The 26,303-nt window shown below is 57.4% G+C and overlaps 2 protein-coding genes across 4 annotated transcripts; both read right to left on the bottom strand.

Annotated features, from left to right (window-relative positions):
- Positions 1 to 2,179: 2,179 nt before the first annotated feature.
- Positions 2,180 to 8,980, bottom strand: SYT5 (synaptotagmin 5). 3 transcript variants are annotated; one of them, XM_043900229.1, is made up of 9 exons: positions 8,755 to 8,980; positions 7,433 to 7,535; positions 6,709 to 6,881; positions 4,768 to 4,887; positions 4,485 to 4,652; positions 4,005 to 4,172; positions 3,690 to 3,804; positions 3,288 to 3,421; positions 2,180 to 2,739 (listed from the first exon to the last, which is right to left on the bottom strand). In XM_043900229.1, the coding sequence occupies exons 2-9, from the start codon at positions 7,509 to 7,511 to the stop codon at positions 2,539 to 2,541; spliced, it is 1,158 nt and encodes a 385-aa protein (XP_043756164.1). In that variant the 5' UTR covers positions 7,512 to 7,535; positions 8,755 to 8,980; the 3' UTR covers positions 2,180 to 2,538. The 3 variants fall into 3 exon arrangements, with proteins under 3 accessions (XP_043756164.1, XP_043756163.1, XP_043756162.1); XM_043900228.1 differs by having other exon boundaries at positions 3,690 to 3,807; positions 7,433 to 7,556; positions 8,755 to 8,975; XM_043900227.1 differs by having other exon boundaries at positions 3,690 to 3,807; positions 8,755 to 8,974.
- A 556-nt stretch (positions 8,981 to 9,536) lies between these two features.
- Positions 9,537 to 25,228, bottom strand: PTPRH (protein tyrosine phosphatase receptor type H). Its single transcript, XM_043900213.1, has 16 exons — positions 24,298 to 25,228; positions 23,468 to 23,501; positions 22,617 to 22,877; positions 21,783 to 22,043; positions 20,651 to 20,950; positions 20,036 to 20,308; positions 18,172 to 18,247; positions 18,011 to 18,058; positions 12,950 to 13,040; positions 12,491 to 12,581; positions 12,172 to 12,248; positions 11,948 to 12,082; positions 11,479 to 11,601; positions 11,175 to 11,335; positions 10,239 to 10,374; positions 9,537 to 10,142 (listed from the first exon to the last, which is right to left on the bottom strand). Exons 1-16 carry the CDS (start codon positions 24,346 to 24,348, stop codon positions 10,017 to 10,019), a joined length of 2,244 nt encoding a protein of 747 aa, XP_043756148.1. The 5' UTR covers positions 24,349 to 25,228; the 3' UTR covers positions 9,537 to 10,016.
- Between the last annotated feature and the right edge of the window lie 1,075 nt (positions 25,229 to 26,303).

Raw genomic sequence — 26,303 nt, 5'->3', positions numbered from 1 at the left:
GTCCCCGCCCTTTTCAATCATTCGGCCAATGGAAGTGTGCGGGCTGGCACGGCCGCGATCAACGGGCCAATGAGAGTGAGCGAGACCTGCCGGCTGCGAACTTTTGGCCAATGGAAGCGCTGAGGGACGACCACCCGGGCTTGAGGGCTTGAGGACGCGTCGTCATGACGACAGAGCTGGCGAAGGGGCGGGGCCAGGAGAGGCTGGGACGGAGCCTGGGGCGGTCCAAATTTCTGGAAGCAGGAGGCCTGGATCGATCCAACGTTTAGACAGAACGGAACCGAATCTTGATAAACCCAAGTTAAACTGAGGTGAACTAGACCTCAAACTGTACACTTCTGTGTCCCCACACAGGACTTCTCTCACCAGGTGGGATACACAGCCAAGTGCTGGGACCAGCTAGCCTGGCCCCTGGTTGCTAAATTTTAGGAAACTTTGTGACCTGATTGTTACACACAATCATTACTAAAAATTAGTTTTACCAAATTAATTATTAAAAATTAAATTCAGTAAAATATGCTAAATAAAAGTAACCATACTCAAAATTCACTTCCTATTTTATTATAGTTTACTATTATCAATGGTCTCAAGGTTAGTTACAACTATTGTACCTGTAGGAAGAAAATGCTATTTTAATGCAGTCGTTTAAGAAATGAAATTGGCAAACTATGACCACAGGCTGTCTACTTTTGTAAATAAAGTTTTATTAGAACAGGGCCAGGATTAGACTAGGGCAAGGAGGCCCAAGTAAAGGTCAGATCCTGCCATTAATTTTTTAATACTTTTCCATCTTGGATTTCTTTTTTGCATTAGTTTGGATTTTTTTTTTTTAATTGCCGTAAGGGCTTCCCTGGTGGCCCAGTGGTTAAGAATCCCCCTTGCAATTTAATGCAATGAATTGACCTGTCTGCGAGTCCCACAAGGTCAGGGACTCAAGTGAGACACGTCTCTAGATCATCCCCACCACTCAGCTCAGGGAACAGCACCCACAGAGCGCTAGCTCTCTGCCTCCTCTGCTCACCCAGCTGCATGAATTTAGACAAGTCAGTCACTCTTTCTTTGCCTCCATTTCCCACTCTGTAAAATGGGAAGGGTAACGTGAAGTCAGCAGGTGAGTGGTGGACTGAACAGCGGTTCGTCTGCCTGGTGAAGACAGTCCTGGGCGCTGGGAAGGAAATGATGGCTGAGTCCCTCCAGGGTTCTAGTCCCTCAGCCCACTGGAGCCCCAGATGCTGGCTTTCTCCAGCGAGACTTACTGCCTTTCATCCTCATCACCACCACTCCCCAAAACACTTCCTCCACAGAGGAGCCAGAGGAATCTTAAAAGTAGACCAAGCCATGCCACTTCCCTCTAAAACCTCCTGAGGGTCCTCACTGCAGGTACAGACAATCCCAGCTTGTTAGATTTATCTCCTAGCACCTACATGATCTGGATCTTGACTGTGTCTCTTTTTGGGGGGAGGGGGAGAATTTTGGCCCACCTGATGCAAAGAACTGACTCATTGGAAAAGACCCTGATGCTGGGAAAGATTGAAGGCAGGAGGAGAAGGGGACGACAGAGGATGAGATGGTTGGATGGCATCACTGACTCGATGGACATGAGTTTGAGTAGGCTCTGGGAGTTGGTGATGGACAGGGGAAGCCTGGCATGCTGCAGTCCATGTGGTCACAAAGAGTCAGACACAACTGAGCAACTGAACTGACTGAATGACTAATGACACATGCCTTCTGAGATCTTAGTTCCCTGACCAGAGATTGAAACTGCACCCCAGATGATGAAAGGAAGGGCAAAAATAGAAGGGAGGGAAATATGGGTATGAAAATCTACCTAAACCATGGGCAAGGGAGCAGATAAATTCATGAATAACTACGTAAATTCTCACTGACTCCTCAGAGCAAAGATGCAGTAGGTATTACCATTATCACGATTTTTTCAGATGAGGAAACTGAAGCTTTGAGGGCTAAGTGAATGAATCGATGAAGAAGTGAATGGGAGAGTGGGTTGGTGACAGGGTGGCTGGATGAAGGGTGGGTGAGTGGGTGGGTGAGTGTGAATTTCCAGGATGGGCAGCCCTGTCCTCATTCGCCCCTGTGTGATCCCACCCCTGGAGGGCCCCTCTTGGGTTCCCAGCCCCCACCCCTGTGCACCCCCATCAAGGAGCATTGGTCCAGGCCAGCCAAGTTGCTGAATATTTATTTGGTCCCAGGAGTGGTGTAGGAATCAGACTGGGGACAGGAGTGGGTGATCCTGCACAGGAAAGGGGCATTGGGAGCCAAGGGGATAGTAGGCTGGGATCACTGATTGTCAAAGCAGAGGGCGGGACCCCGGGGTGGGGGGAGGCCAGACTGCCTCCCTTTCCCCAGGGGCCCCTGGGGCTTCTGGGTATGTGCTGTATCGGGGGAGTTGGCAAGTTATCATGATTGGCATATGGTGGGGGAGAAGGCAGGAATGGGTAGAGTGGGGGAGTGTTGGCCTTAAAGGTGGGCATGGGCGTGGCTTTGGGCAGGGGCCTGGGGGCAGGGGCTTGAGGGTGGGCATCATGGTGCTGGCGGTGGCCTCACTCGGTCAGGCGGCCGCAGCGAGTGCCACTGGGCGATGGGCCGCCTGGGGTTGGCCAGCATGTCTGCCCAGTGCCGCAGGCCAGCGCCCCCGGCCGCTGCCCCCACGGCCACCCTCCCGATGGCCTCGTTCTTGCCCAGCTTGTCGTAGTCCAGCACGGTCAGCTCCACCTGCACCTTCTGGGGTGGGCAGGGGGGGAAGAGGAGGCAGAAAGTGGGGTAAGAACGCACAGGGACTCGTTATTATTGCCAAGGAGACCCCCTCCCTGAGTTCTGGGGAGCCTCCATAGGTGCCTGGGCTAAGGTTTCATCTGGAGCTTGGAGACGGAGGGGGTGAGGGCCCTGCTGGACGGTTACAGGAGTGCACTGGAGTCTTCCTGCCACCAGGTTTTAAAGCAAATAAACCCTCAGGACCTCTGTTGCTCAGAGGCTCCTCAGCGTGCAGGGTCCTAATGGGGGCACATCTTCAAGACTGTTAAATGGGTGGGTGGGCCTGGCCTTAGGGTTGCGGGTCTCTTTTTCTCAGTAACCAGAGCTCCTACGGGCGCTGGGCGACGCTTCCTGGTCCTCATCGGGGAAACAGACTGAGGACACAATTAGACCCCTTAGACCTGGCTCCTAGGGGCTGCTAAGGAGTCTCTCCTCCCGTAGCAATGGGGGTTTCTAAGGGCCTGGGGCTCAGGGGGAAGGGCTGCTCTGGCAGGGGCGATGGGCAGGTGTGCCCTCACCTGGACCTGGTCGCAGGGCACCTCGAAGCTGAAGGCCTCGTTGTAATAGGGGTTCAGAGTGTTCTTCTTGATGGTGGTTTTCTTCTTCCGCACCTTTTTGCCGCCCTGCAGCAGGTGGACCTTGACATACGGATCTGGGGGGAGGGAGGAGGACTCTTTTAGCCCCCCTCACTCTGCTGAGTCCAAGGAGAACGCCAGAGGCTCTTCTTCGGAACAACATAGAGGTAGCCCACGGACCCCTCAGGCCCCCCTCTCTCTGTGCCCAAATCGAATCTAAACCGTCCACGGCAGCCTGGACCGTCCTCTCCCCTGTGAGACCCTCGAGGGCCCAGAAACTGCGGGAGCCTTAGTCTGAGACCCGGCTCCGCCCACCACCGCCGTCGTTTGTGGCTTCCCGCACACCTGACAGCCCTCCCACGTCCATCTTCTTCAGGTTTTTGGCTTCCAGGACGATGACGGTGAGCTTCCCGGCCGTGGGGACATAGCGGAGGGAGAAGCAGATGTCTCCTAGTTTCTCCTGCTGAGAAAGGAAGAGGGACCGGTCCCCGGAGCCCGGGCTCCGCCTGCAGCCCCTCTTCGACCTTCCTTCCCGCCCACTCGACTCGGAATGGTACGGTCCGGAGCGAGCCCCGCCCCCACCCCGGAGGCCTGTGCTCTGATTGGCCTGGGCCTGCGGTGGGCGGGCCCAGCCGTGGGGGCGTAGCCACGAGCGCTCACCTCCTCGCGAGGCGCCGCCTGCAGCTCGCGCCAGGCCAGCACTGGCCGCCCCAAGTCCACGGAGCTCATGGGGACCCGCACCTCCCCGATGGCGTCGTTGCGGGAGAAGCGGTCGAAGTCGTACACCGCCATGACCAGGACCCGGCCCCCCAGCTCCACGTAGGGGACCTGGGTGAGGGGAGGGCGCACAGAAAGCACAAAGTGAGGCGCAGCACATCCACGTGGAAAGCGGTCAGTGGGGGCAGTGGGGGTCCAAAGGAAGAGTCGGGGGAGTCCATGGAGCCCAAATGGGACAGCCCAAGGGCCAGCGGAGCAGTCCAGGGGCCAGCAGTGCTCTCGAAGGGACAGCACAGGGTCCAGTGGAATAGTCCACAGAGCTAGTGGTAGCTGCCGCCAGTAAAAGCTGAAGGGACTGTGGCGCCCAGTGTTCTAGACTGGGGACGGGCTGCCGGGCACGGAGCCCTGAGGCCATGAGCTCACCTTGAAGGCAAAAGTCTCCCCAAAGTGAGGGTTCAGCGTCTGCCGATGCACCCTGGTCTCGTGCCGCCTCCGTTTGTCTGGCAGCAGGTAGACCCGCACGTAGGGGTCAGAGGAGCCACCTATGTCCAAGGCTGCCAGCCCCTCAGCTTGCACGATGCCCACCAGCAGCTGGACAGTGATGAGAGGACCCTCTTCTCAGCTTCGCTTCTGGAGCCTCCTCCAAGAAGGGACTAGAACTCCTGGCGCCCTCCCGTCCAAAGCTTCCCCCCGCCTCCACACCCACCTGGCCACTCTGGAAATCATAGTCCAGTGAGTACTGCAATCGTCCTAGTTCATTCTTCTCGGCCACCTGCTGCCCTGGCCCCGAGGGCGTCGGCTCCAGCTCCTCCACTTCTGGCTGCACCTTAGGGAGCCAGGGGCAAGGGCTGGTGAACTCCTCCCCTGACAGTGGTGTCCTCCAGGCCCGGAAGCCAAGGGAGAGCCACAGAACCCTCTGGCTAAACCTGAACATTTGCAAGCTAAGCAGAGTCGGTGTTTGACTGGTGATGTCTGCCAGAGGCGGGGGCGCGACATAACAACACACACGGTGGCATGCTGGTCAGTGTTTGATCAGTGATGTCTGTTACCGGTAGCACACACATGCTGTGACGCACGTGCGGTGTGTTTGTCATGCCTAGACTAAAAGAACAGGCGCTGACGGCGTCTCGCTGCCTACAGGATGGACGCAGGTTTTAGTTCACACGTTAATGGACGTATTGGGGTGATGGTCCAAATTGCTACGTTGATTAGTGATCTTGGGCAGAAAAACATGGAGGGAAAGCAGCATATCTAGTGCATATTTGCCATTCTAAACTAGCACAACGAAGTCAGAAGACTTCTAGTCACTGATTTTCAAAATGTAATGTGAATAGTAGTAGTAGTGTGGTAGAATGCCTACACTTGAGAGATTCTGACTCAGTTAGTCTGGCGCAAGATCCAGGACTTGCATCTCAACAAGGACCCAAAGTGATTCTGATGCTGACGGGGTTTGGAGCTACCGGCTTTAGGGGAGAGGGCTGGAGAGTGGACACCAGGACCCTAAAGGGCATCCCTTACGGGTGATAATTGTAACAGCTATTTGTTGAAAAGGGAGGAGAGGAAATACTAGTAATGGACTATGACCTCCAGGCTCAGAGACAGAAACAGTAAATTTCTCAAGGTCACAGAGCCAGTTACTCTGTTGGAAACCTAGGACTCTCTGGCTCCCAGGAGAGCCTCATTCCGCTCTGCATTCAGAGGTATAATGCTCAGATACCTGAACCTGTAGCTTTCCGCGCCAATGGCCTCTTCCTACTCATGTTTGCGTCAACCTCTCCGGACTGCCCTACAGCCTCCTCCTTGGCCTCCTTGCCCCAGATCTGTCCTCCACGTGGGCTCCAGGGGATTCATCTTAAAGCCCATGTGACCTTGTCCCTCTCTCGCTCAAAACTTCTGTGGCTCCCAGCTCCCTTCATTACGTGGGTACCACTGAGCTCTCTAGAAGCCTCACCCTCAAGCACAGAATATACGTGTGTGTGCTAAGTCGCTTCAGTTGTGTCCGACTCTCTGTGACCCCATGGACTCTAGCCCGTCAGGCTCCTGCATCCGCGGGATTCTCCAGGCAAGAATACTGGAGTGGGTTGCTGTGCCCTCCTCCAGGGGATCTTCCCAACCCAGGGATCAAACCCACATCTCTTCTGTCTCCTGCATTGGCAGACAGGTTCTTTACCACTGGCGCCATCTGGGAAGCCTAGAGTACAGGATACCTTTATGCTATATCCCAGCTATTGTGAAAAACGAGCTTGTTCTCCGCATATCCCTCAGAATCTGGATTCCAAGCCTCAGCACGTGCTCTTCCTTTGAGGTAGAATGTCATTCTCTCTGCTCTGTTAACTGAGTCCCTCTGGGTCTCTACATGGAAGTCACCTCCGGAAGTCTTCTCAGACCCTCCGGGCTGTCAGCTCCTCCTTTCTCTGTGCTCCCACATGCCCTCTACTGCCTCTAACGTGGCACATGTGGCCCTGTGTCCTGAATGTCTGTGTGAACGTCTGACTTCCCCGTCTGATTGGAGGTTCTTGGGAGTGTCTGGTTCATCTCCAGGTCCCCAGATCCACTTTAGGGCTAGACACACAGGGGAGCTGCTGGGCCATTGAGAGGAGCATGGGCGCAGGAACGGGCAGGGTTGAGGGACTGGGTCAGGCCACACCTTGTCTATGTAGCTCCGGCCCAGCTCCTTCACTTCCTGAAGGTGAACCTGGGCTTGGGCCTGGCTCTTCTTGCCCATTCGCCTCCGACAACGCTTCCGGTAGAGACAGAAACAGCAGCTCAAGACGAGGAGGGCTGAGACCAGCACGATGGTGGCCAGAGCCCAGGGGGGCACTGCAGAGGGCATGGAAACAGCAAACACTGAGGTCCTGAGAAGCAACCTGGTCATTCAGACCTGGACCGGGTGCTAGCTGAAATCCTGGCCTTGTTTTCCCTCCAGCCATGTCCATTCCATTTTAGTCCCATGTTTTCCTTCCAGCTCATCTCATATATAAAACTGAAGCCTTATGGCAGGCTGACACCATCTAGATTTTCTTGCTTATTAGTTCTACCTCCTCTTCTACCCTCATTCTAATTTTTCTGCTCAACCCCTGTGCTTTAAGAAGGTTTAACCTCTCCCTGAGTCTCCCTATCTTTAAAAGAAGGGAGAGGTGAATCTTCCAATTCACCAATCCAAGGTTCCATTCCATTCCACACCCTTGATGTGGGTCTTCATTTTCTTGCAAACCTGTTCCTTATTCATTTCATTTAGATTCCAATCCAAGATTCCTACTATGACCTTACCCGCATTTGTCAGCCCACCAGCCTGAAAACACCCGATCCGGATCCCGCCCCCGAGAATCCCGACGAGGCTTTCCCTCTACTCCACCCCGGGTCTCGCTCACCAGGGCCATGGCTGATGCGACTCGAGTCAGGAGGCGTGTCGGGCGCTGGAGGCCCGGGTGTTGGGGGCTCCGGGAACATGACGGCGGGGTCTTATGGTTTTTCCTGCGGAGGCACGCAAACGCCCTAGCACCGCCCCCCCACCCCCAACCCCAACCACCCCGTGAGTCCATTGAGCCCCCCGAACAACAAAGAACTACAACTCCCATCGGCCCCCTGGGCAGCCGGCCGTGTAGGAACCGATCGGCTACCGCGAGGCGTGCTGGGAGTTGTAGTTTTAGCCTTTCTGCTATGGAGGGCGGAGGCTAGGCGTGGGTTCCGGGACCATGTTCCTGTCCAAAGGGACGCCCCCTCCCTTTAGGCCGCCCAGGAATCCAATCCCGATGACTTCTGCTCCTTCCTTGCCCTTCCCCGGGGCCTGAACCAGTCGTGGGCTAAGACGGGCGTGGGAACCGGCGCGCCGGGTTGCCCAAAGCAACGGCTGGCTCAGCTCGGGCGGGGTGAAGGGAGTGCTGGTTGCCCCGGCAACGGCCTGTTGCTAAGACAACGGGTGGGGCTTACGCACACCAGTGGAGTCCCGGAGGCGCGAGCTGGTTGGGAGCCCTGTTCCGCCTGGGACCCCAGACCCAGACACCCGAGACAGGCGGAGCTGGGGACGACGCGGCCTTGCCGGTCCGTGCTCGCGCCCGCAGCTGGCTCTTCCCTCCACACCTGCCCCGGAACGGGGCGTGAAGACTCAGGCTGCCCTCCGTCTCCCACTCCTGCGGGGAATGTGGGCGGCGGGCGGCTGCCCTGCTGCCTTGGCTGGGCCCCCGCATCCTTTACAGTCTGTTTATCTCGCCCGCGCGCCCCGAGCTCTGTCTTCACACCTGTCCTCGTGACCGACTGGGCCTCTATTCCTCTCCAAACCGACGCCTTCCCTATTTCTGTCCATCTCCCCATCGGCTTCTCGCCGCTCCCCCGTCTGGGTTGGCTGGCCTCTGCCTGCTGTCTGGTCCCCGTCTACCGAGGTCTCGCACCCTCTCCCCCGCCTGCGCCTCCTTTCCTAGTGGCTCTTTGTCTTCACACCTGTCTCTAAGTCCCATTCTCTCGGAATCAGGCTCCAGCCCTCCCCCTCCATCTGTTGGTCTCCCCCGGTATCCCCTCCACCACACACACACACACACACACACACACACACACACACACACACACACACACACACACACACACACACACACACACACACACACACACACACACACACACACACACACACACACGGCATCTCTCTAGGGATGGGAATGAGCATGGAGCTTGGGGAGGGGGTCCCAGCGGCTCCTACCTGTTCGGCGGCTAGACAGGACCGTTCGGAGAGACACAGAGGCGCCGGCCCCGCCCGGACCCCGCCCCCGCACGCGGGTGACTGGCGCTGTCCCCAGTGCTGATCGCGGAGCGCTGCGGGGCGGGGGCGCGGCCGAATGGAGCCACCCCGGTGTGTGCGCGTGTGCGCCTTCGTATATGAATGTGAGAGAGAGCCTCTGTGTGTGTGTGTGTGTGTGTGTGTGTGCGCGCGCGCGCGCGTGCATGTTCCGTAGGTGGAGAGGCAGCCCTGCCCCTCGTCTAGCCCCCGAGCCTGGAACCACCAGGGCGCCCACGGATATTTATCCTGGTCCGGAGGATTTTCTGCCTTCTAGTCTAGCCATCCTGGCATCCAGCCCGCTTCTCTCCACCTCAGACTCCGCGGCTGCCCAAAGAGACACTCCGGGCTCCAGGATACCGGGTTCTAGGACCCAGAAGACCCTCTCCGGAGGCCAGGGTTTTCAGATATCCAGACAGGAGACTAAGCCTGAAATTCACCAGCAAATTGGCCTCACTCCACCCTCTAAGTTCCACTAGGGCTAGGCCCAGAAGGCAAGCCTCCATGCTCCCAGCTCAGGGCACGGAGCCCATGTTGCCCACACCCTGGGCCTTCTCAGAGAGACTCAACTGTCCAAACCTACATTTTCAGGTGCCAACGGTGAATCCCCCTAGCTACCTTCCTGGGATGTTTGCCTCAGTACCTGTACATCAGGAACCCACCTCAATATTATTTCCAGACCCAGAAATCCACTGCGGGGATGGGTGTCTCTGGGGAAAATAGTGATTTAATAAGTTATGGGATAAAAGAAAAAAATATGTACAGGCAGCAGGGTAAGGGGAAACCTCAGATTCTTGAAGACTGATTTGGTTTCTGGAGCAAAAGACGGACAGGTCCCTGCCCACCCTTATTCCTCAGGTGGCCAGAATTCTGGAGCCTCATTACTTCCTTTCTTCCTCAGAATTCAGCTTGTTTCCTTGAGACCCTACTTCCTCCTCCTCCCTCAAACAAAAACCAAGAGACTCCTGGACCGCATCCCTCTCCTTCTCCAAGGAACTGGAAATCCAGGATCAGGGCTCACCCCCTCTCCAGGAAGTAGGAATCTAGGCTGCCGGTCCCCTCACTTCCTTCAGGGCCCGGGAGTCTGGGACCCCGGTGCTCAGCTGTCCCATGGGGCCCAGGCATCTGGGCTGAAGCAGAGGTGCAGAGTCTGTCTAGAAGGGCGGGGGTCTCAGCCCTCCCACAGCTCAGGCCTCTGTAGCAGCTGTATTCTCCATCAGCAGGTTCTCATAGGTGGCCCCCTTCTGAGCCTGCGCTGCGGCTGACTGTTGCAGAAACCGAAGGATGCACTGGTGCAGGAACACGTACTGGGCCTGGAGACAGAGCAGGGCGGGAGGCGCCCTCCTGAGCCTCGGGCCAGCTCTCCCTGCCCGCCTGCCCACCCAGCCAGGCCCGGGGACGCCCCTCACCTCGGTCTGCACCATCAGCGGGCGGCTCTCCCGCATCTTCTTCACGTAGCCAAAGGGCCCCACGAGACCCTCGCATTCCAGCTGCCGCAGCATCACATCCAAGGCAATGAGGGTGCCCGTGCGGCCCACACCGGCGCTAGGCAGGGACAAGGAGGCATCAGGCCATGGGGGCGCCGGGAGCCCCCGCTGACTGGAGGGCTCTGTCTTTGGAGTACCCAGGGGTCGGGTATTTAGCGGGGCTATTCTGGAGGCTACGGTGCAAGTGGGAAGTAATAAGCAATGACTGCACACAGTTCTATCTGCGAGGCCCCGTTCCGGATGCCTCATGTCTTCTGTGCACTTGTCCCACCCTTCAGAAGTAGGAGCTGTCAGCTGAGTGTGTCCACTATACAGAGAGGGCAATGTGGTGAGTGAGGTGAAGCCCACTGTCCCAGGACACTCAGCTGGTCAGTGACCAGCTGGGGTTCAGACAGAGCAGATGAGCTCCCAAGCCAGTCATTTTTCTTTAAACATAAGATGAGCCATTTTAATTTTTAAATTATTATTATTGTTATTTTGCCAAGCCGTGAGACTTGTGGGGTCTTAGCTCCCCGACCAGGGGAATGAACGCCGGCTCTTGGCAGTGAAAGCACCGTGTCCTAACCACTGGACCACCAGGGAGTTTCCCCAAGGAGGTGTTTTAAACATTTCTTAAGACCTCTGGCCATTTCTCCCTCTTGTCCTTCACCGCTCCTCCCCGCCCATGCCGCTGCCTCCTTTATTTCTTTTCCCTCCTTTCCCATGCCTTCATCTTCATCCTCATTCGCAACCTGCACCACCACCCCTTCACCTCCTGCCTCCATCTCCTGCATGCCTTCCTGGTCTCCTCCACAAGTCCCCGAAGGACCCGAGGGGCCGGACTCTGAGGCGCAGGGCAGGGGTCCGGCCCCTCCTCACCTGCAGTGCACGATCGGAGGCCCGCCCCCCACCGTCTGGTCCAGCCACTGCCGGAGCATCCTCCAGAAGGCCAGCAAAGGGTCTGGGGAGTGGGGCACACCGTGGTCTGGCCAGGTCACGTAGTGGAACTGACGCACGGGCAAAGTCTTCTTCTGTTGCTCCTAGAGGCAGGGGTTGAGGGGACCTCAGTCCGGGGCCGGTTTCTGATGCGTGGGGGCACCGCTGGGGCCCCCGGAGGCCCCTGGTGGGAGCGATGGCGCTCGGGAGGGGGGAGGAACCGCCAGCCGAGGGGGGTGGGGCTTACATGGCGGAGCGTCAGGTTTCGGACAGTCCAGTTCTCTGTCACCTCCTCCCCCATCAGGGTCACCTGCAGGGGCCCATGGGTGCAGGGCTGGGCGTCCAGAGGCCAGTAATGCTCACACTTCACCTGGGGGGAGACGGGGGTGGGTCAGGGTACAGGCGGCTGCGGAGACCCTCCCCCGGAGCACCCCCGCGGGTGGCTCTGGCTTTCAGCATCGGGGACTCGCCCCGGCCCGCGAACCAAGTGGAGAGCCACCCCAGCCAGGAGGCCTCCCCCCTCCTCAGGTCTTCCAGAGCAGCTTCGCCCCATACGAGGCCCAGCGGGTGGACTGGGGGAGGCGGGAGGGGTGCAGTCGTGCTGGGAACCCCCGAGGTTGGGTCAGGGTCCTCCCCGGGACCCGTGTCTGGGGCAGGATCACAGGCTGGAGCCTGGAGGGCGGCCCCCCCAGCCCGGGGCCCGGGGCTCCCCTCACCCGGCCGGACTCCACGCAGTTGGTCAGCATGACCAGGGTGTGGCTCTGCTGCTCCCACACCAGGCGCCAGAAGTCGCCCACAGTCTGCGGCAGGGGGCCCTGGGCCGCGATGAACTCCCGGGAGCTCCAGAGACCCTGGTGGAGGGAGGCAGGCGGGTCAGGTCCCCCCTGCCCCCAGCCCTTACCTTCCGAGGCTCCCGAGCCCAGCCTGACCCCAGCCTTACGGGGATGAAGCTGGCGTTGATGTACTCGGAGCCGGGCTGTCCGAGGAGGGCCCGCAGGGGCACACGGGACCAGTCGTCTAAGGGGAGACGCTGGAGTTAGCGCCGCGGAGGGAGCGGGGAAGGCGGGGACGGGCGGACACAAGGAGCTGGGAGTGGGGCGAGGGACCCCGTCGGGAGGAGCCGGCCGAGGGGCTCCCCGCTCACGGGGGCAGGGGCTTTATCTCTCGAGGGGAACAAGGGAGGAGGGTGTTGCCTCGTGTTGGGTGTTGCCGTTCTTGCCCGCCGACGCGGGCGAGAACGGCAGAGGCTCGAGACTCACAGGGCAGCACGTTCCTGTAGCGGTTCTTGGCGCTGTTCTCCGGGGCTGAGGCCACCATCTGGGACTGGCCGAGGTCCTCCAGGGCCAGTTGCTGGGGGCGGAGGAAGGGGAGGGTGCACGGGCGCTGGATTTCCTCGGCCCACCCCCACCCGGGGCCAGCCCCGTGGCGCCACCCACTCACCCCTTGCCCCTCGGAGTTCTGCAGCACCCACAGAGATAGGAGGCGTGTGCCCACCGCCCCCGGGGGCGTCTGAGACGGCTGCTGGAAGAAAGGGGCCCGGGGTGGGGGCAGGCGAGAGCGGAGGGACCCGGCTACCGGACACCAGCGTGAGAGTCAAAAAGGTGGCCGATCGTGGCTGAGGATTTCTATGTGAGCCACCCAGCTGGGCATGCCTGCTTCAGCTCAGCCCCGCAGGGGCGGGAGGGGCTGGTGGGCGCGTGGGGCCCGGCTCACCCCACCTGGTACTCCTCGGCAAAGCCATAGTTGCTGTCCCTCTCATTTTTCCAGACGTGCTGGGCAAAGTCTTCTGCCAGGATGTCCCCTGGGAACCTGCGGGGGGAGAGGGGTGAGTCGGTTGAACCACCTTTAACCGCATGTTCTTGGGATAAAAGGAGAGGATTTTGCTTTTTTTTTTTTTTACCACCCCAGGACTTACTTATCTTATAATTGGAAGTTTGGACCTTTTATCCTCCTTCACCCATGTCACCCTCTGCCTCTGGCACCCACCACTGTGTCCTCTGTATAAGTCTGAGGTTTAATTTAAATTTTTTTTTTTTTTTTACCGTGCCACAAAGCTTGCAGGATCTTAGTTCCCTGACCACGGATTGAACCCAAGCCTCTGGCAGTAAAAGCACTGACCACCAGGGAATTCCCTCGACCACTCCACATGTAAGTGACATCATACAGTATTTGTCCTCCTCTGACTAATCTCACTTAGCATAATGCCCTAAAGGTCCATCCGTGGTGTCACAAATGGCATCATTTCATTCCTTTTTTATGGCTCAGTAATATTCTAGCATCTATGTATGTTACATCTTCTCTGTTCATTCATCCACTGATGGACATCCAGGTTGTTACCATATCTTGGCTATGGTGGATACTGCTGCTATGAACATGGGAGGTGCAGACATCTTTTGCATTAGGGATTTTGTTTCTCATTCATCCAATCCGTCTGCGGGTATACACCCAAAAGAATTGAAAGCAATGTCTCAGATATTTGTACACCTGTGTTCATAGCCGCATTATTCACAGTAGCTAAAAAGTGAAAGCAAACCAAGTGTCCATTGATAGATGAATGGATCAAGAAGATGTGGTCTATGTATACAGTGGAATATTATTCATCCTTAAGGAGGAAAGAAATTCTGACCCATAAGGCAACATGGATGAACATGAGGGTCTGCTGCTGAGTGAAATGAGCTGGTCACAAGAGGACAAATACGATTCCATCTATATGAGGCAGCTAGTCATCAAACTCATACAACCAGAAAGTAGAAGGGGGTTTCAGGGGCTGGGGAGATTGGGGAAATGGGGAGTTAGTTTTTACTGGGTACAGAGTTTCATTTTTGCCAGGTGAAGAGAGTTCTCTAGGGAACTCTCCCGGCAGTCCAGTGGTTAGGACTCCAAACTTTCACTGCCAAGGGTGCCAGTTTGATCCCTGACTGGGGAACCAAGGTCCCACAAGTCATGCAACTTGGCCTAAATAAACAAAGCTGTGTTTTTTTTTAGAGTTCTATGGATAGATGATGGTGCCGGTTGCACAACAATGGGAGTGGATTTAGGGCCACTGAACTGGACAGTTAAAAACAGTCTGCAGTGGTGAATTACAGGTTGTCTGTCTTTTTACCACAATCAAATTTGCTTGTTTGTTTTTTGGCTATGCTGGGTCTTAGTTGTGACGTGTGGTATCAAGTTCCCTGAGGAGGGATGGAAGCCAGGCCCGCTGCACTGGGACCCCTGGACCACCAGGGAAGTTCCTTGGGATTTGTCTTGACTCAAAAAGAGGGAGAGGTGTTCCTCTGCCCTTTTGGGGCCTCTGCCCATGTCTAGGCCCCAATCCCCTGTGGCCCTGCGTGGGTCTTCCCTCTCCTCCCCGTTCGTGTGTGAACATGCTACTCTCACTTTCGAACTGAAAAAAGGAATCCTCTGGGGCTTCCTCTGGGCTCAGTGGTAAAGAACCCGCCTGCCAATGCAGGGGACACAGGTTCGATCCCTGGTGCCCGGCAACAAGAGACGTCACCGCGGTGAGAAGCCTGCGCTCTGCAACCGCAGAAAAGCCTACAGGGCAGCTGAGACGCGGCACAGCCAAAAATAAAAAGCGTCCCGCCAGCTCGAGGGGTTCCCACCTCAGGGGCCCACGCCCCCTCCCTTGGAGTGCAGTGCTACAAGGACAGTCGTCCAGACTCGGTTTTGAGTCCCTGGCTGGAGGCTCACCAGTTCAGTCCTCGTTTTGTTTTTTCTTGTTTTTCTTTTTTTTTTTTTTAACGTAATTGGTTTTTGGTTTATTTTTACACTTTTCGTTTGTATTTATTCATTTGGCCGAGCTGCGTGGCCTGCAGGAGATCCCCGGCCCGCGACTGAACCTGGCCCTGGCGGTGAACCGGACGCCAGGGAGCTCTCCAGTTCTCCTTCCTGACGAGCTGATTAAATTGCACACCCACACCACTGCCCCTTTCAGGACCACACATGCTGGGCCGTCTGCTCAGACTGCCACCAGCAACAGGGAACAGCCCTCAGGGTCCGCTGAGGTGATTCCAGTTGAACTAGTTTGGCGTGCACTGCCCACTTTCCCGAATGAAAACCAGGATACAGCCTCTTCCTTGGGGGTCCCCCGCCTCCCAGCCGACCCTGGTCTGTGTCTGTGTGGCCCTGCCTGGTGTGACATGTGACCCTCGCTGGGATCTGTGCGTGCAGGACACTGCCTACGCATGGTGTGTCTCCAGACCCAGTGGCCTCATCATACCCACACAACGACGAGACGGACGAAAACGCCCCTTTGCGTTCAGGCTCCTCAGGCAGGCCGGTTTTCTCTGCTTCCTTCCCACCCATCACCGAAGCCTGCTGTCTGCACCACGACTTCAGGGGAACAAGGACTGTTTTCAAAGTCCCCTATCTGATTTGCCTCCTTATCTCCAGTTCCAAAGGCCGCCTCTCAGGCCATCCTTCGAGTCAGTGCTCCGCAGAGTTCGGCGCCGCTGATGGCACTTCTTTTCGGGATCCACCCTCTCCTGGTTGGCACCACCACCGGCCTCTCTGCCCGCTGCTCCTCCTCCTCGGTGGGCCCCTCACCCTCCATCCATCCTAAAAGGGGGGCGTTCCCGGGAGTCCGTCCTCGAGTCCCCCTTTCCCACTGGACACACGCTTCTCATGGGGTTTGACCACTTCTGTAGCTTCATCTTCATCTGCGATTTCTAAATCTCCAGTCCCTATTTCTCCCTGTCCTGCGCTTCAGACCTGTTTCCCACCAGCTTCCAGGAATCTCCACCCGCGAGTGCCCGAGGGTCGTCGCTGGGACATGCAAACATGCACACCCAGGTGGAGGATGGCAAAATGCTCGACCTATAGGCGGGACCAGACTTGGAATCCAGCGGGTGCAGACATGTGTCGCAGGTGCCGTATAATGGGCACAGGGTCGGGGGGAGAGGTCAGAGGGTGACTGGAGGCAGGATGCTGGCCAGGACAGATTCTACGGCGAAGGAGAAGCTGGGCATCGTCGTCCCCCACACCTGTATTTACTCCTCCTCAGGCACCTACCTCTGGTGGCCATCCCCTCTTTCTTTTTGTGCCCACGAGTCCCAGGGACAGCAAGGCGATCAAACCAGTCAATCCTAACAGAAATCAGTCCTGAATATTCATTGGGAGGACTGATGCTGAAGCTGAAACTCCAATATCTTGGCCACCTGATGTGAAGAACTGACTCGTTGGAAAAGACCCTGATGCTGGGAAAGATTGAGGGAAGGAGGAGAAGGGGACATAGAGGATGAGATGGTTGGATGGCATCACCGACTCAATGGACATGAGTTTGAGCAAACTCTTGGATGTAGTGAAGGACAGGGGAGCCTGGCATGCTGCAGCCCATGGGGTGACAGAGTCGGACTCCACTGAGCAACTGAACAACAACCTCACAGCTGGTCTCCCGGCTTTCCTTAACTCCTTGCCCTGACTCTCCTCTGTTAATCCCTGGGGACTGTTCTAATGAAGAGATTTAATGACGATTGACCCAGAGTGATGAAGACATCTGCACAAATGTTCTCCTGAACTGCAGAACTTTATGCTTGTTCATAAAGTTCATACGGCTTGTTCATCTTCGCCTTCACCCGCACATCCAACAAGCATTTCAAAGTAGTGTGTCCACCGCTGAGTTCCTGACACTTTTCCCCCAAACCTGCCCCCACCATAGACATTCCACCTCGAGTCGTGGCAATTCCAGCCTTCCTGGGGCTCAGCCTAAATGCCGTGGGGTCACTCCTGAGCCCTCTCTGAGCTCCACACCAACACATCCAATCTTGAACCAGATCTGCTGTTTAAACACTCAGATGACATCTTGAATCTGATTCCCTCTAACCGCTTCCTGCTCTAAGGCTTAACAACGTCTGCATTATTAAACACATCTTGCTGCTTCCCTGCTTTTTTGCCTTTGCTTCTTAACTGTATCACGGGTCTACTCAAAACCTTACAAACACTGTGATCTCCAGATAAAATGCAAAGTCTTCACTCTCATCTGACCCCACCTGATACCTCTCCAACCCCACTTCCTGCCCGCCTCCCTTCACCCACACTCTGCTCAGCCTCAGAGACACGCCTTGTTCTCCCAACACCCCAAGAGGGGAACTGCCTCAGGGCCTCCGCCTGGAATGTCTTTTCCCCAGGTGGGCACAGGGCTCTTCCCCTCATTCGCTTCAGGTCTGTCCTCAAATGGTTTTCTCTTAGTCATCTGCTGAGTGAGGCTGCTCCTGGACACCCTATTTAAAATACTGCCCCCCTACTCTTGTCAGCCCCACCTCTCACCCTATTTGTCTCCACGGAACCATCAGGGCCTTCATCAACTTGTTCTGCTTCCTGTGTGCACGTGTGTTTGCTTTTGGCTGTGCCTCGAAGCCTGAAGGATCTTAGATCCCCGACCAGGGGTCTAACCCGTGTGCCCTGCAGTGGAAGCCTGGCGTTCCAACCCCCGGACCAGCAGGGAAGTCCTTGTGCTGGAACATAAGCTCCACAAGGGCAGGAATCTTTGCTTCCGTCGCTGCTTCCTCCAACAGTGCCTGACTCTCAACAGGGGTTCGGTGGACGTGCTGTTGGATGAATGAGCGGGACTCCCAGAGTGGAGACTGAAACCGTTCTGTAGCCACCGGCCCGGACCGCTTAGGGAGCGGGCAGCGGTGGAGGCATGATGGTCCCTGCCACAGGGGGCTGGGCCTTCGAGGCGTGTGCGGGCGGGTCCCCTAGTCCTGCCCTCTGACCTGTCCAGTGGCCAACTGGATTTGACCTGGCAGCGAGTCGCTGGTGTGCTCCCCAGACCAGCTCACCTGATCTGCAGATCCTCGGGTGCGGTTTTCTTCTCCCTCTTCCTATGCCTGGGAAAAGGACAGGGGGAGGAGAGGCTCGGGGAACGAGGTTGGAGCAGGGGTCCCCGTCTGTCCCCCGGGCCCCACTCCAGGTGCCCCGTGAGCCCTGCGCGGAGTCTCACCTCTTCAGGAAGAAGACCAGCAGGCCCACCAGAACGAGCAACAGGAGGACGCCGACCACGGAACCGGCAATGACCCCTGGGGAAGGCGGGGTGGGGGCTGTTAGAGCCCGGGGCTGCGTTCCTGCCGTCCCGAGTCCCCCAGACTGAGATCAGAGGCCCGCGGGGTAGACTCGAGGGCAGAGGAGGGAGAGGAGAACGCGCCCCCACCTCCCACCGATCAAACCTCGCCCCACAGCCCCTTAGTTCCCCAGTTGCTCCTCAAAAGTCATCAGTTGCTCAGGGGGCTTCCCTGGTGGCTCCGTGGTAAGAATCCGCCTGCCAGTGCAGGGGACACAGGTTCGATCCCTGGTCCGGGAAGATTCCACAGGCCTCGAAGCAGCTAAGCCCGTACGCCACGACTACTGAGCCTGCGCTCCAGAGCCCGGGAGCTGCGACTCCTGAGCCCACGCACCACAGCTCCTGAAGCCCACACGCCCCAGAGCCTGTGCTCTGCAACAAGAGACGCCACCGCAGCGAGAAACCGGCGCACCCCAACTAGAGAGGAGCCCCGCCCCCCACAACTGGAGAAAAGCCCTTGCAGCGACCAAGACCCAGCACAGTCGAAAACGAATTAAAAAGCAACGAAGCAACATCAGAACAGCGGATGAGCTTTAAAAGCATTACACTAAGTGAGGGAAACCAGTCACGAAGGACCACACACTGCCTGAGTGTATTCTAGGACAGATCCAGGAGGGGCAGATCTAGAGAGACACGTGTGGGTTAGAGGGCATCAACAGCTGGTTGGTGGGGGACAGGGGGAGTCGGGGGTGTGGTGGGGGGCTGGGGAAGTCGGGGGGTGATGGTGGGGGGCCGGGGAAGTCAGGGGGTGATGGTGGGGGGCTGGGGAAGTCGGGTGTGATGGTGGGGGGCTGGGGAAGTCGGGGGGTGATGGTGGGGGACTGGGGAAGTCGGGTGTGATGGTGGGGGGCTGGGGAAGTCAGGGGGTGATGGTGGGGGACTGGGGAAGTCGGGTGGTGATGGTGGGGGACTGGGGAAGTTGGGGGTGATGGTGGGGGGCTGGGGAAGTCGGGGGGTGATGGTGGGGGGCCGGGGAAGTCGGGGGGTGATGGTGGGGGGCTGGGGAAGTCGGGTGTGATGGTGGGGGGCTGGGGAAGTCGGGGGGTGATGGTGGGGGGCTGGGGGAGTCGGGGGTGTGGTGGGGGGCTGGGGAAGTCGGGGGGTAACAGGCTTAAAGGAGACTCTTGAGAGTCCCTTGGACAGCAAGGAGAGCAATCCAGTCCATCCTAAAGGAAATCAACCTTGAGTGTTCATTGGAAGGACTGATGCTAAAGCTAAAGCTTCAATATTTTGGCCACCTGATGCGAACTGCCGACTCACTAGAAAAGCCCCTGATGCTGGGAGGGATTCAAGGCGGGAGGAGAAGGGGACGACAGACGATGAGATGGTTGGATGGGGTCACCGATTCAATGGACATGAGTTTGGGTGGACTCCGGGAGTTGGTGATGGACAGGGAGGCCTGGCGTGCTGCGGTTCATGGGGTCTCAAAGAGTCGGACACGACTGAGCAACTGAACAACAAGGCTTAAGGGGACAACTTTTCTTAACGGGATGATGAAAACGTTCTAAGACTGATGGCAACGATGGCTGCAAATACCGCGAATGCAGCAGCCATTGGGTTGCACCCTTTCAGTGGGTGAACTGTTGTACGTTATAGGAATCACACCTCAACAGAGCTGTTTTAAAGAGAGTAGGAGACAAAACACAAGCATAAAGGACCCCCCAGGCGGACGGGCCTGCCTCAGAGCAGGGCCTGAAGAGGTCTGGGGAGAAGGTCGTGAGTCCCCTGTCCCCGGGGCTCCGCTCACCTGCATGCCCGCTCTCCGCGCGGCAGGCCACCGAGGCAGACGGGGCCCTCATTTCATCCCAGACGGTCGTGACGGTGGCTGAGTGGGGCTGAGCTGGCCTGCGTAACGACACCTTCATGGCACTCCCACAGGAGGACCTGTTCTGGGGGCCCGGCTGCCCCTCAACCTCCAGTTCAAAGGCCTCGTAGCCTCCCTGGGGGCAGGACCAGTTCAGGATGACCTCGTGGCCCCCCGAGGTGATGACACAGGAGACGATGTTGGCAGGATCCGGGGCTGTGTGCAGGAGGATGAGAGGCGTCAGGGGGCTCCATCCGGGGGGACTTCCCACTGCCCCGCTCCCCACCAGTCAGGCCGGTTCTCTGAGAACCAGCGCGTCCTTTCCTTCCCCCAAACCAGAATACCTCTTCACCCCTCACTCTCTGTTGTCCACACGTGGCCAGGCCACAGGTCTCCACAGGCTACAACTCCCATGAGCCCTTTGACCGTCCGTGTCACTGCAACACATGACACCATGACCCCATGGCCTGATGGGATTTGGAGTCCGCTCACCTCTCACTGCCCCCAGGCCTGACCTAACCCCCCACCACCACCAGGTAAAAGGGAGCCCCATCTCACCCGTGGATGCATTGAGGCTCTGTTTGTAACCGTGTACACCGTTGCTCTCGGCCCACACACTGAAGCGGTACCGAGTCCCGGGCACCAGTGCCTCCACCGTATAGGAAGTCCCGTTGGTCCTGCTCGTCTGGATGTCCTGCTGTCCTTGGGGATCTTGCTTCCTCTGCGGATGGCCTCTGCTGACCCACTGGACCCAGTATACATAGAACTGGGGCCGTGGGTCTGCAGGGGCCTCCCACCGGAGGGTGATGGAGCTGTTGGTCTGATTTTGCTTCTGCAGGTCCATAACCTCGGTGGGAGCTGAGAAGCGAGGATAGAGACTGAAGGGGCTGGATCCCCAAGGACCCCTGCCCTCCACCCCACACCCGTGGTGCCCCAGTCTCCTCCTCCTCAGAGCAAAGCAGAAATACCCAGGCATGGGAAGGCATCTGCTTGCTAAGAAGTGCAGATTGCAGAAAAGTGGCCGGGGGTGGGGGGCCAGGATTGCTCAGGCCCTCTGTCCGGGGTCTACAGCCCTGGGTCCCGCCCACCACCAGACCCTACATCGTCTGTCACAGGCTGCCCCAGGGACAGAACACTCTCACTTCCAGACATGTCAGCTTTCCAGATGCAGCTGCTGACTCTGGTCTTTCTGGTGTGTGTGTGTGTCTCACGTGTGTGCTCAAGTCATGTCCGACATGGACCGTAGCCCACCAGGCTCCTCTGTCCATGGAATGTCCCAGGTAAGAATACTGGAGTGGGTTGCCGTTTCCTTCTCCAGGGGATCTTCCCGACCCAGGGATCGAACCCACGTCTCTTGTGTATCCTGCACCGGCAGGTGGATTCTTTACCACTAGCCCCGCTGTAATTAATAAATTAACGAATCTATGGTTACACTGGGTCTCCATGGCTGCAAGCAGGCTTTCCCTATTTGCAGCGAGCGGGGTCTACTCTTGGCTGCAGTGTGCAGGCTTCTCACTGTGCTGGCTTCTCTTCTTGCAGGGCACGTATTCTTTCTTCATCCCCTGCTTATTGTGGCCCAAAGGGACCCTGGGCGAGGGAGTGTGCCACGTTCTCCTGTCAACTCTCCACCACCGTCTGTCACCTCCCATTAAAAAAAACAAAAACAATACATATAGCGGCTGCCTCTTACCTGTGGTGCCGTTGAGAAGCACCCAGGAGCTGCTGACTCCATCCTTTACTGCGAACACAGAGAATTCATACAAGGTCCCAGCTTCAAGTCCTTCCACTGTGACAGTGGTATTTGTTGTGTTTTGGGACCCAGTTGCATTACCATCACCAGTCCACTGGACCCAGTAGTTCTCAGGCTCAGGGCCGTTAGGCGCCTCCCAGCGCAGAGTGATGGAGCTGTTGGTCTGAGTCTCCACAGTCAGATTCCTGACTGTATTGGGGGCTGAGAAGTTAGGAAGAAGGATTTGGGGTGAGCAGGGGCAGGGAGAGTCACTGCAAGTGTCTGACCCTCAAGGTGAGCTCCCAGGCCTTCCCCAGCTCCTGGCCCAGGACATGAGGGGCACACGGTCTAGACTAGCGTCTCCCAAGCTTCAGCGTGTACACTGAGTGGGCATGGCTGTCGGTGTCAGGGTGGTGGAGGAGCTCATGGTCTGAGCCTCCAAACTCAAGGCTCTGACACCATTGGGAACTAGGAGAAAAGGGGTCAGAGGGTCAGCGTATCCACATTCCACAGTACCTAACACCCCACCCCAGAGCTCAGGTAATGTGCTTCTGCCCCCATCCCTGGTTGCTAAGGAAGATTCTCCCGAGTATTGTGCTCTGTATTCTTTAGTTGAGAACCCTGACTAATTCCCACTCAGAGCCCCATGGATAGTCCTTCTTCATCCCCTGCTCATTGTGGCCCAAAGGGACCCTGGGCGAGGGAGTATGCCACATTCTCCTGTCAACTCTCCACCACCATCTGTCACCTCCCATTAAAAAACACAAACCGGTGTGAATGGCGGCTGCCTCTCACCTGTGCTGGCATTGAGAGGCACCCAGGAGCAATTGAGTCCATCCTGTACTGCGCACACACAAAATTCGTACAAGGTCCCGGCTTCAAGTCCTTCCACTGTGACACTGGTATTTGTTGTGTTTTGAGACCCAGTTGCATTATGGCCACAAGTCCACCAGATCCAGTAGACCTGAGGGTCAGAATCTCCAGGCGCCTCCCACCTCAGGGTGATGGAGCTATTGGTCTGAGCCTCCACAGTGAGGTTCCTGACGGGGCTGGAGGCTGAGAAGTTAGGAAGAAGGACAGGGTGTGAGCAGGGGAGCAGGGAGGGGGGAAGGCGGCGGCGGGGGGGGAGAGTCACTGGGCATGTCTGACCCTCAGGGCAAGCTCCCAGGCCTGTCTCAGTGACGGGCCTGGAAGACAGATGTGGGCGCTTGGTCCCGATCAGCGCCTCCCGAGACTCAGCGTGCAAGCACATCCCCGGGGGTCTCGTTACAGTCGGGTTCTGACTCAGGGGCCCGGGGTGGGACGGAGGCTCTGCACGCACAGTCAGCTCTCGGGGGCCGCTGCCCATGCATGGATCACACTTGAGTGACAAGGATCTAGATCCCACTTTTCGGTGGGATTTCTGTAGCGATGCTGGTCTGGGCCTCTGCAGCCAGCTTCCCGGCAGAGGCGGAGAGTCCTGTCCCTTCTACCACCCCTGGCTCCTGCCCCGTGTCCGGAAAGGACCGTTCCCACGGGCACCTGCCGTGGCCACTTTGTCCTCCATAGAGACACCTCCCCACCGGCCCCCGCCCCGCCACAAAGCTCGTGGGCGTCGAGGTGCGGTGGCTTTGTGTGGGCTGTGAACTCAGGCAGGGGTCACTCACCAGCCGCCCTGGCGCCTGTCCAGCTGCACAGGCCCTGGAGACAGCCCAGAGGGGAGAATCAGACTCTGAGGCTCACCTCGCTTCACCCCAGGTGGGACGGCCGGCCAGTGACCTCCCCGAGTGCCCCTGGCCCCTCTGAGCCAGTGCTCCAGGAGGGCAGGAACAGGGCACCGCACCTCCTCCCCCAGGCCGGGCCCCGACAAAGTCACCCCCACGACCTTCCATCTGCCCTGGGGGGGTGTGTGTGTTGGGGAGGGGGAGCGGGGTGGTGAGGCAGGGGCGGGACTCCAGGGACCCAGGAGCTGGGGTTGGCTTCAAGCATAAGGTGCTGAGATAAACTGAGTGGTTTCACTTCCTGAAAAATATGGCCTTGGAAGATCAAGGGCAGGGATCAACAGGCTGGGAACGAAGGAAGAGACTGGGTCTGGGAACCAGGAAGCTGTCACCCAATCTGAGGCAGGAGGCTGGGGCCTGGACCCCTGATCTGAGGGAGGAGAGGCTAGGGGTCTGCACCCCTGGGTTTTAGGGAGAAAAGGCTGAGGATCTGGAAGTCTTGGGTCTGAGGGAGGAGGGGCGGGGGGCCCGGACCCCCCGGTCTGAGGGGGGAGGGCCTGGGTCTGACTCCCTTCTCTTTATAAAATACCTGAGTCTTGCCAATGACCAACGTTTACTTCCACAGCAAACACAGCAGGATCGTGAGAGACCAGGTGTGTGTAAGCCTCCCTAGGAACCTCCCCCAATCCGGAAGCCTGTTTTCCAGGGAATGGTCAGCCCCGCCCCCTGCGGGGCCGGCGTTCTGGGACCCCAGCATCCCTTCCCCTCAGACTCACCAGTAGCACCAGGCTCCCCCAGGCCTGGAGGCCCCCGCCGGCCCCGGTCATATCTGCGGATGCTGCCGAGGGACCCAGGTGTCCCAGCCCTGGGACCTTCCACCTGCTGGACTTTAAACGCAAGAATTCCCCTCTCCCAGTCCGACGTGAGGCCACAGGTCAGGGCAGGAAGGGAGGAGGAGGAAGTGGAGGCTTGTAGCCTGTGGCCCGCCCCGCCCTGCAGCCTCAGTCCTCACCTCTGGACACTGGGCTCCGCCTGGCCTTGAGGTATCCCCTTCCTGCCCCGAAGTTAAGGCGCCGCTTCCCGCAGCCTGGTGAAGGCACGACGCAGGTCCCGGGTGTGCGGGGCGGGATGGCAGCAAGGGGGCCGCTCCGGTGGGGGGAAAATGCCCACCCTCAAGTGGACGGTTCAGCGCCAGGCCGGCGTCTCATCTCCTATCCTGCCTTTGGGCTCTGCAAGCTCCGGCCGCCCTCAGACCGTCCCTATTTGCAGGCCCACGCACCACCGTTCTACCTGGGCCCGTGAGCACCTGGCTTCAATTCGAAGTGACTCAGATGCCAAATCGACAGAACTCGGCACAATCCCTTTTAATATGTGGTAGGAATAAGGTAGTTCGCATCAAGTCTTGGAACAACGTCTGGCTCTTTGAGGCCATTCGATAAAACGGCAGCCACACTTACTGTGGGTTAGTCCCTAGACCGCGGGTATCCAGAAGGGCCTTTCAGAAGGGCTTTGCCTTCCTGATGATCTGCACACACAAGCTGCCGTGATCTCACTTGCGGTGTGAAAGTGACGAGAGCAGGTGAGGAAGGCTCTCTGGGCAGGGCACGGAAGCGCTGGGCTCCTTCCCCACTTCCTGCCCTGCGCTCCTCTCCCTTCTCCTGTCCTGAGTGACGTCCTAGAAGAAACCAGTGATGCAGCAGGAACGTTTCTTTGTGTTCTGTGACCTGTTCTAGCAAGTTAATCCAACCCAAGGAGGGGATCTTGGGAATATCTGACTTACAGCCGGTTGGTCAGAAGCACAGGTAACAACCTGGGATTCTGACTGGCGTCTGGAGTGCGGGTTGGGGGCGGGGGGGGTCAGTTTTGTAGGGCTGAGTCCTCAACCTGTGGGATAGTGTCAGAACTGAGCTGACTTGCAGGACGCCCAGCTGGTGTTGGGAGATTTTGCTTGGTGGGTGAGGGGAGCAAGCCCTACATTGGGATTGCGTGCAGAGTCGTAATTGTTTATCATCATGAAACACTGAGGGATAAACAAGGTCCTACCTGGAGAATCCCATGGGCAGAGGAGCCTGGTAGGCTAGTCAATGGGGTTGCAAAGAGTTGGATACAACTGAATTGACTTAGCAGAGCACAGTACATATTCATATATATATATATATATACACATATAAAACTGAATCACTTTGCTGTACAGTAGAAATTAATAAGTTGTAAATCAACTATTCTTCAATTTAGAAAAAGAAAAAAACCTGGAAAACCCAAATCACTGGAAATACCAACATTTAGAGCCACATTATGGGGAATTCCCAGACAGTCCTGTGGTTAGGACTCTGGGCCCTCACTACCATGGCCCCAGGGTTAAATCTCTGCTCAAGGAGCTAAGATCCTGCAAGCTAGTGGTTGGGTTTCCCTGGTGGCTCAGCAATAAAGGCTCCACCTGCCAATACAGGAGACGTGAGTTCGATCCCTGGTTCGGGAAGACCCCCTGGAGAAGGAAATGGCAACCCACTCCAGTACTCTTGCCTGGAGAATCCCATGGACAGAGGAGCCTGGATGGTGGGCTGCAGTCCATGGGGTCACAAAGAGTCAGACACAACTGAGGGACTAAACAACAAGCTAGTGGTTGCCTTGGGCTGGAGGCGATGGGTGATGAGTTTAAGGCATGGGGTCGCTTTTTGGGGTGATGAAAATGCTCTGAGATTGCTAGTTGGAAACTCTTGTGAATATACTAAAAACCACATCTACAGTTTTGAGTGAGCTGTTGGGTGGTAGGTGAAGAAAG

This window comes from Cervus elaphus, chromosome 4 (genome assembly GCF_910594005.1).
Source record: "Cervus elaphus chromosome 4, mCerEla1.1, whole genome shotgun sequence".
Lineage (NCBI taxonomy): Eukaryota > Metazoa > Chordata > Mammalia > Artiodactyla > Cervidae > Cervus > Cervus elaphus.
This window is presented reverse-complemented; position numbering and strand designations above follow the sequence as displayed.